Consider the following 10,179-nt stretch of genomic DNA (forward strand, 5'->3'; position numbering starts at 1 on the left):
ATATAATCTGATCTGAATGTAATGAGAAAAAATACATTTAAAACAATAAATTAACCTTCTTTACCATTACTTTATCATGTAGGAGGCAAACAAAACAATTCTAATACTTAAATATTTGCTAAAGATGACAGCCCTTGGGATATATGTATGTTTGTAGATACATACACCCTATACACATCTATACATAGGTAAATATGTATGTATGTATATAATGGGTATAACTGGGGAGATCACATATATCCTTGAAAAAAGATATAATAAAAACAATTAGTGAAATATTAAATGAATAAAAACAGTTAAGATAAACTACAGAAGATTTCAGAGAAGGAATAAGCACATGGAAATGGAAAGGATAGATTAAGACTTCAAGGTGGAAGTAAGACTTTTTCCTGAGCCCTAAAAGAGAGCTATAATTGTGAGAAGCTATAAGGGAAAGGTAAGGTATTCCAGCCCAGCTTCAGGAGAACTGTAAATCAAGATTTCTAAGTACCTATGCTCACTGAAGCATTTCAGTAAATGGGAGATCACCGTAGAAAGGGGAATAGAGGAAATCTGTGTAGAGGGCTTTACATGCCTTTAAATTTGAACTCTTTTCTAGGATTATCAATGAACCAACAATGGAATTTTAAGCAAGGAAGTGACCCAATCAAAAGTTTCTTAAGATCAAAAGGCAACTATGCAGAAGATACTAGATAGGGAAAAGGCTGAAAGCAAAAAGTTGTAATCACAGTGGTTTAGGAGAAGGAAGTGATAAGATTTGAGATGCTTTTTATGGTACTGGCACAGGAAGGGCAAAAAAGAATGTTAGGAACTTTCAGCCTATCACAGGTATAACTCACATAATGTGACTTTCGTAAATCCACACTGTCCAGAGATACTTTGATCTTTTGATTCTCACTAATTAAGGGCTTCCCACGCTTTATTGATGAACTTGAGGTTCCCTACCAGATAGTTAACAACCACAGTATATATGCAACAGTGTACCTGCTTCTTAAAGGTACCATAGGGTTAAATGTGAACCTCTATACCCTAGCAGCAGTTCTCAAACTTTTTATTAAGCCTAAGAATTACCAGGAAAGCTTATTTAAAATGCAGATACCTAATCTCCTTTTTGACGTGCATTTGTAAAGATGCATCCCAGATGATCCTAACACAATGGTCCTTAAGTCCATCTTAGGTCATTCACTGTAAAACAGGTATAATTGCTATCTTACAGAGTTATAACAATTAAATGAAATGATATGCATTACTTATCTAGCAATGGCCCTGACACTTTGCAGATGCAGATATGATAGCCTTACCTCCTCCCTAAAATGCTAATTTTAGATTTACAGATACTGAGTTTTCTTAAAGCACACTAAAGAATGGTTTCCCAATACACCTGCAGAGTCCCTAATTTGTTGTATTAACTAATAAAGAAACATAGCACCTTAGGAGAGGCTTTCCTTCCTCTTCCATTGCAAAGAAAATAGTTATATGTGCTTTCTTCTGTCTTTTTTCACAGAAAGATTGGTCTTCAAACTGGGATAGGACAGGCTGGGCATGATGGCTCACGCCTGTAATCCTAGCACTCTGGGAGGCTGATGTGGGAGGATCGCTCGAGGTCAGGAGTTCAAGACCAGCCTGAGCAAGAGCGAGACCCTTGTCTCTACTAAAAATAGAAAATAAAATTATTAAATATAAAAAAAAATTAAATAAAAAACAAACTGGAATAGGACAAACAATTTAAAGAGAAAAAGGCCCAAGATAAGTGAAGAGAGATGAACTATTAAGCCCCCAAGATAAGTGAAGAGAGATGAACGATTAAGCCCATCTACTTGCACAACTCTCCCCTCCTGCTTTTCTCCTCTCCTTGCCAGTTCCTTGGGGGCTAGTGGACAAGGTTTTAATGGTTGCCAGTTGGTGCTCTACAGAGGGCACTGGGTGCTATAACCCTTCCAGTGCCTGTTCCATTCCTCCTGGTTCACAGAGGGTGATGGCATGTGTTCACTTGGATACTAGAGACAAGCCTTTTTCTGGGCCAGGGTACCTGAAGGAGTGAGGCAGAAGACTGCACAAGCATGACAAGTTACTTAACCCTAAGTTCAATTTTCTCAAGTTATTTTAGCGCTATTCTGTAGGCACTGGGGACTCTGATGGGGTTTGAACAAATCAAAACTAGTTCCTTTCCCAAAAAGAGTACCGCTATTCACCCCCCAAAAAAACCAACAACAATAAAACAGACTAATGAATTTTTAGTTTATTTTTGTTAAAATATAAAACTAGGATTAAATTCTCAAAGTCTAAATTAGACTAAATGTTATACAACCCACCGAATGGATTTATAGTTTGACAATGTTCCTTCAAAGTGTCTAGTCATCTTTTTCCTTTTTCAAAAACCATTCTGCCCCAGTCTTCACTTACCATCACATGCACTTTATTCCATCAAACATCATTTCTCGGGATCAATCTACTTAAATAGTCATTAAGCCTGTTTAGTTTTCCCAGTCTTAAAATTTGTCATCTTGACTATACATCCCAAGGCACTACTTTTCTCACTTTTTCTGGTTAGTACCATAATGTTCCATAATGAAACAATAAAAGTTGTGTGTTTCTCTAAAATGGAAGATCAGTATATTCGATGGCTATTGTATCAACCACTTAGTGAAAGTACAACTACTCATCCTTATGTTAGTTAACTGAAATTATAACATAATAAATTAGTCAAACTATTACTTTTGTCATTTAGTTAATACTTACAAAATTCATGAAATGAACACAGCTTTCCATAACTTGACAGTTGCTTTCCAAATACTTCACATTCAACCCCGTATTCTTACAAAGAGAAAAAACCCAAACGTACTTTCTTACCTAAAAACATTAGAGGACGCTAAAAGGTATTTAGAATTTTTTAAACCTTGAAAAAGAGTATCATACTTCCAACATGTATTTAAGTTATAAATCAGTTTCTATCCAGTGACACTGCTTCAATTTAAGTACATCCTAGTTAAGTTAATTGGGTACTGCTTCATCTTGTCAAGTCAGATGGAGATTCTGTTGCATCAAGGCTCTTATTCAAGATGTCTCCTTCTATGAAATTGATATTTTTTTAAAAAAAGAGAGGATAAGCAAATATTACCAATAAAAATAAATACAACAGATTCCAAGTAGCAGCAAATTTCAGCCTTAGGGGAAAAAAAGGTTCATAGTTATGCAAATACTCAACTATGATAAAATTACTATTATTCTCACTAAAATACCCTCTTTCTCCAGAGACGAACATATTCCTCCTAGGATATAACAGTGTTTATCACAGGCAAATCAAAGTCACATATAATGAATCTGTATCACTAGGTCCTTATCTGTCCTAACATGCTATAAGAGCAATTTTTTTTAAGTCTTTAATGAAATTTCAAACATATAAAAGTGAAGATAATCATGATTACCCAATGTATCTACCACCCAGCTTCAATAATTATTAACTATTATGGGTTGAATCATGTGCCCCAAAAAGGTATGTTGACATGCTAATTCCAGTACCTCAGAATGTGACTTTATTTGAAAATATGGTCATTACAGATATAATTAGCAACGATGAAGTTATATTGGAGTAGGGTGGGCCTGTAACTAACTAATATGACTATGTCCTTATAAGAAGATACACAGACACACAAGGGAAGAGTGCCATGTGAAGATGGAGGCAAAGATTAGAGTTATCCTGTCACAAGCCAAGGGATGTCTGGCTAGAAAAGGCAAAGAAGGATACTCTTCAAAGTAGCTTCAGCGGAAACGGCCCTGCCAACATGCTGAGTTTAGACTTCTAGCCTCTAGAACTTACTCTCTCCAGACACAGTAAACTTCTATTGTTTTAAGTGGCCAGTTTGTAGTACTTTGTTATGGTAGCTCTAGGAAACCAATACACTGACCAACCATGTTTTGTTTCTACTCCCTGCCTCCCATCAAATTTATTTCAAAGAAAATCACAAATACATCATTACAACAATGATATTTAAAACTGTATTTCTGGCCGGGCATGGTGGCTCACACCTGTAATCCTACCATTCTGGGAGGCTGAGGCAGGATGATTGCTTGAACTCAGGAGTTCGAGACTAGCCTGAGCAAGAGGGAGACCCTGTCTCTACCAAAAGGCAAGGAAAAAAAAAAACCCCAACTGGGCATTGTGGCCCATACCTATAGTCCCAGCTACCCAGGAGGCTGAGAAAGAAGGATTGCTTAGAGCCAGGAGTCGGAGATTGCAGTGACAATGGCACCACTGCACTCTACCCAGGGCGGCAAGTGAGACTCTGTCTCAACAAAATCAAATGTTAAAAAAAAAAAAAAAAATGTATTTCTCAACTTTTTTAAAACCACCTTCCACTAGACAAGAGGATTTTGATGAGATTTACTTTCAGTAGTTTGTATTACAAAAGCAGCAAGTTTCAGGTTTGGGTTTTTTTGTCCCCCCATCCCTAACCCAAACCAATTGTAAACTATATACATGTCAACAGAAATTCTGAAAGAACCCATAAAGTGAGGGATCATTCCTCTCATCCTAGATAAACGAGGTGCATATTTTGTCAAATTAATGACAAAGATCATGCAGCATTCATTGTGTACTATTTTTATGAAAAGTTGAGGAGAACTTCAACAGGTGAATATGCACGGGTCTAGTTAAATCTTACCTTTTAAATTAGGCAGTTCTCCAAGACTACATGGCACTGTGGTCTTCAATCTTTGCTCCACTGGAGAAAACTTAATTAGCGGTGAAAGAGACTGTTTTCTTTGACCAAGAGACAGGCGTAAAGATGGTTTTGTATACTCAGTGTGCAAATTATGAGAGTCAAACACATCATCTGTTTGCACATTTTGGAGAGTGGGGCTCAATTCTGGCTTGCGTTTTTCAAGTGTTTCAGTATTTGAGAGGCAAGAGTCTTCCCTTTTCTTGGAAAGAGATTTCTTCAGAGCCTCATATCTACTGCAAATAGCCTGAAAATTGAAGTTTGATTCTGGGGTAGTCTGTCTTTCTCCCACATCTTCTGGAAAAAGGTCACTGTGCACAGGACTATTTGGTTCCAGTTTAAAACTGGCCTCTAAACTACTGGAGCTACTAAGACTTAGGTGACCAACTTCTTCTGGAAGAGTTTCATGTAATATGCCAAAATCAATATCCTTAAAACTCTTAGAACCAATACCACTTGGTAGTTGAAAAGAGTCCCATAATGTAGTTTTATTCATGGAAGGTTTGTTACTAGAAGCTTGTGAGTGGTCCAATATTTTCATATGTTGCTCTTCACCACTGCCCATCACATCTATCCTACTGCCTATGGCAGGCGAGAATATTGCTATTTGGCTAGTTTCTGAAAACCTGGTTGATAAAACTGTACGTTCTAAATCTTGCTTGAAAATTATTTCCTTATTTAACAAATCTGACTGACTTTGTGTTGTTGGTTCACCTATGTGACTGGTCACCGCATATTTCTGAGGTACACACTTGCAATCTGAAACAACCTTCTCTTCAGGCAAATGAGACTGGCCAATATCTGACACAGTGGTTTCTAAGAGAAAACTGGCCATGCTAAGTTCTCTTTGATTATGTAGTACTTCTCTACGTTCAGTATCCATTTGAATTGGTTCCTCACTTCTGTTATCTTCCATTTCAATAGCTTTTCTCCATGAGCTCCTGATTTCAGTTACTAATTAAAGGGGGGAAAACACAATTTATTAATATTCCCAAACATAGAGCATGCAATTAATCATTTTATTTCTAGTGCTAAAGATAAAGCTCCTGACTCAGTCTATGTTCCATATATATACTGGTTGGATGACAAGGCTCCACAATATAACAAACCTCAACAACATCAAAGAACTAACTCCATCTCCAACTGATCAAACACAAGTAAACACATATAACAAAAGCTGTTCCTGGCCAGGCGTGGTGGCTCACGCCTGTAATCCTAGCACTCTGGGAGGCCGAGGCGGGCGGATTGTTTGTGCTCAGGAGTTCGAGACCAGCCTGAGCAAGAGCGAGACCCTGTCTCTACTAAAAATAGAAAGAAATTAATTGGACAGCTAAAAATATATAGAAAAAAATTAGCCGGGCATGGTGGCGCATGCCTGTAGTCCCAGCTACTCGGGAGGCTGAGGCAGAAGGATTGCTTGAGCCCAGGAGTTTGAGGTTGCTGTAAGCTAGGCTGACGCCACGGCACTCACTCTAGCCCAGGCAACAAAGCGAGACTCTGTCTCAAAAAAAAAAAAGCTGTTCCTGAAATGTGCATCTACTTTTACACAACATGTATAAATTACATATATTAAAAAGACATTTTCTTGTCCATCTAGGCCAAGGGCTGGCAAATTTTCCTGAAAATGGCCAGATAGTAATATTTTAGGCTTTGCGGGCCATCCATTCTATCACAATGACTCAACTCTGCCATTACAGCATGAAAATAGCCATAAACAATATCAACAAATGAGCAAGCTTGTGTTCAATACAATTTTATTTACAAAATCATACAGGACAGAGACAGATTTGTCTCACAAGCTGTAGTTTGCCGACCACTGATCTAGGTTCTGTCTCAGTATGACCTAAATTAAATCAGCAGTAGAACAGAAATTATATTTAATCACTCAACAAAGATGATCTGCCTACATAAGGATGTTAATATCAGAACTTTGTCTACACATATTATAGGTTATAGAAAAAAGTATTGGGCAGTTTGACTAATTTGGGAAGGGTAAAGATCTGTGCACAAAATTTTTGGCTGATATTTCTGGTTGTTGACTGGGAGAACACAGCCTCTATACTCTATAAATGTGGATCACAGGTCAGATCCAGAGGTAGGGCATTTTTTTTTAAAGCGATCAAATAAAATCCCTACAGAAAAAAGCCAAGTAAAACAACAAAGACAAAACTATATATTATCAGGGTTGAATATACCGCTGTGTATTAAGTATATTAAAGGCGCAAAATATTGCTTAAAGATTGCTGCATAAGTGAGAATGCCCACACTTAATACTTAAAAGTCCCTTGTATCAGAACAAATAAAGAGCTATTGCCAAGTAAGCTGAAAAGATCTGTCAGACCATGGTTCTAACAGTGGTAGTATTTAAGAAAGAAAAAAAAAAAGGTATAGAAAATATTATTAACTTACTCAAGTTTTCTGGAGTACGGGGAATTTGGTTCCTTGTTAAGAAGGGGTTAGAAACTAAAGAATCAATTAGTTCCTCTAATTTTACTTCTTTTCCTTCAGAGAGCTGGGGTGAATCAGATAAAACTGCCCTGGCAACCTAAAACAGAAACAAAAAGTAAAACAAAAATCATCAAGCCCATTGGTAAAATGCGACAGAAGCCCTGATAAGAATAATAAGCACTTCACTGTCAGCAGCCCCTTCCATAGGAGACAGCACAAAAATAAGCAGCAATGAACTTCCCGGATAGCTCTGTACAGGTACAATCCAGGAAAGTGAAATGGCAACATAAAAGTATGTCCTCCTTATTGTAAATGGATAACCCATTACAAAGGAGAGAAGAGATAAGAATCTTTATACTTGGGAAGATTTAGAGGCAGTTCTGACTGTGTAGTGACCTAAGCTGCTATCTGCCACATCTTTGAGAATGACAACCATGTATCCACTAAAATGACCAGGTTTTTTTCTATTGGCTTTTTTATTAATTATGTTACATTTATTAGTAGGTATTAAAATTACATTTTAACCATTTTCAGAGAAAGAATATGTTACCTGCCCTGTCTAAACTGTTTCAAGGTTAATATCCTCAATGCTCTGGAAGAGGACTAAACTGTACCTTAAAATGACCAGTTTTAAAGCAAGCAGATTCTTCTTAATTATAATCAATTTGCGCAGTAACACCTCTGTTAACAAATAGAATACATTCTGAAAATATATTTCTTTGCCAGAAACTTTATTATCAGATCTAAATTAGTGAATAAAACACAGAGATACATTCTAAAACAAAGAAAAGAAAGAATATAATATGAAAATAGCACTCTCTATTAACTAATTAGCAATAAAACTGAAAAACAAAAAACACACAAATTAAAATCTCTGCCCCTCTGAGATCACTAAAAAATAAACTTCCTGAAACCACAATCAAATTGACCCAGGAAAACAAAGAGCTTCTTGGAATTCAAACACTAAATATCCCTTGTGGTAAACACTATTAAAGAAAATTAATTTCACTTTACTCGGAGAGCTCTGTGAGATTTTAGGACTCTCCTCTTCTGTCCCATCCCATTCCACTGCTAATCCAAATCCTTTTAACCAGAAAATGTGTCTTTCCCTCCACAATTTGGAAAGAAGAAAGACAGACTGATCATCTTTTCTTTAATGTAGAGTCAATGAAGAGAAACAATATAACTATAGAGATTTAAACCTATTTAGAGGCCAGGTGCAGTGGCTCATGCCTGTAATCCTAGCACTGTGGGAGGACGAGGCAGATGGATCATTTGAGCTCAGAAGTTCGAGACCAGCCTGAGCAAGAGCAAGACCCTGTCTCAACTAGAACCAGAAAGAAATTAGCTGGACAACTAAAAATATGTAGAAAAAATTAGCCAGGCATGGTGGCACATGCCTGTAGTCCCAGCTACTAGGGAAGGCTGAGGCAGGAGGGTCGCTTGAGCCCAGCAGTTTGAGGTTGCTGTGAGCTAGGCTGATGCCATGGCACTCTAGCCCTGGCAACAGAGTAAGACTCTGTCTCAAAAAAAAAAAAAAAAAAACTATTTAGAGACTGGAGGGCAAGGGAGGGGGGAAAAAAAAAGTAGTTAGAGACCATGAAACTGGTCCTCATGTTACAAACAAGAAAAATGACTGACACATTATTTGCACAATGTTCATTCAGTTTGCTTGGGAATAGAACAAAGGAGGGAACTTCAACACTCAAATTAATATCTACTATATGAAATTTTTCTTTCAGTATCTCAGGAATAAAAAGTAACTGATTTACTTTCTAGCTGCTAAAAATTCAAGCAATGCGAAGGGATATTGTGGGAAATGTAATAAAAATAATACTAGTGACTAGATTGAGTATTTAATTTGTGTAAACTGAGTTCAGCAATACTGAGCAATGGTAGTATTATGTGGTCACTTACCAGTGAAAAATAGCATAGCATTAAGGGACAGGGCTGGTTAGGACAATCAAGTTCATGAACAATGCATTTAAACACTTTTTAAATATTTAGGAAGCAAAAAGAATAAAACCTATGCTCAGTGATATAATATTGCATATTCTTTGTTCTAATATTCAAATAAAGAGGAAGCTCAGGTAAGCAACAGACAACACTGACAAAATATTTTAATAGAGCATAATCATTGGATAAATTTATCTAAAAATTTATGTAATGGTTAATCCCCAAACTATCTCACATGTATTATTTTTATACTTCCAGATATTTGCAGAATGGAAAGCAGGTTCTAAACCATGGATGTACTCTTAACTAAATGAGTTTATATTAAATCTATTCCTACTTTTTGGGGGGACCAATTTTGCTTTAATCATGATTTTTCTTATCTGTGACCTCCTTTCCTCCAAATTATCCCAGTTGATAATTAACCATATTTCACCTATGATCCCACCACCATTGAGAAAGTAATAGATATGTAAGTATACTTATTATAATCTTTTCTAACCTCTTCTACCAGATGATCTTGCTCTTTTTGGAATGGATCATTTTTTTTGGCTGGCAGAGATCCTCCAAATGCACTACTTTCTGTATTCTTTGCAATATCTGATAATGGAGAATCTTCCGCTTCAAATTCTGGTATTTTCTTAGAAATTGTTTCATTTTTCTCTTTGGGAGTTCTTATTTTCATGTCCTGAAGCAGAGAGACATGTTATGTTAAAACCTTAATAACCATGGCTGATCTTGAAGCTATCTGCATTAGAGGTTCATTGATTATCATGAACCTATTAAAGGTTGTTAATATTACTGTGAAAGTATATAGTCACAGGCAGAATTAATTAATTCCAATATTCCCACTTAGAAAGAGAAAACTCATAAAGAAATATGGTAAAAAAAAATGTGTAAAAACTGGAAAATGTGAAAATAGAAATTAAATTTAATTAAACTGTGATATCAATAAAAATGAATACTTCATCATAACTTATTATAGTCAAAATTAATTGAAAGTTGTTTTTTTTCTCACCAAAAAGCAGCATTGATTGAAAATTGTTTTAAAATGTACCTT

General features: G+C 36.3%; 1 protein-coding gene across 1 annotated transcript in view; it reads right to left on the reverse strand.

The window, feature by feature from the left end:
• Nucleotides 1-3,007: 3,007 nt before the first annotated feature.
• The window catches only part of HAUS6 (HAUS augmin-like complex, subunit 6), a 29,917-nt gene continuing 22,745 nt past the window's right edge, over nt 3,008-10,179 (reverse strand). The window contains exons 14-17 of the mRNA XM_012665008.1: nt 9,622-9,807; nt 7,128-7,263; nt 4,662-5,672; nt 3,008-3,069 (exon numbers count right to left, since the gene is read on the reverse strand). Coding sequence (XP_012520462.1) covers nt 3,008-3,069; nt 4,662-5,672; nt 7,128-7,263; nt 9,622-9,807 — 1,395 coding nt within the window. The remainder of the gene's footprint in view (nt 3,070-4,661; nt 5,673-7,127; nt 7,264-9,621; nt 9,808-10,179) is intronic.

Source organism: Propithecus coquereli, unplaced genomic scaffold, assembly GCF_000956105.1.
Source record: "Propithecus coquereli isolate 6110/MARCELLA unplaced genomic scaffold, Pcoq_1.0 Scaffold95, whole genome shotgun sequence".
NCBI lineage: Eukaryota > Metazoa > Chordata > Mammalia > Primates > Indriidae > Propithecus > Propithecus coquereli.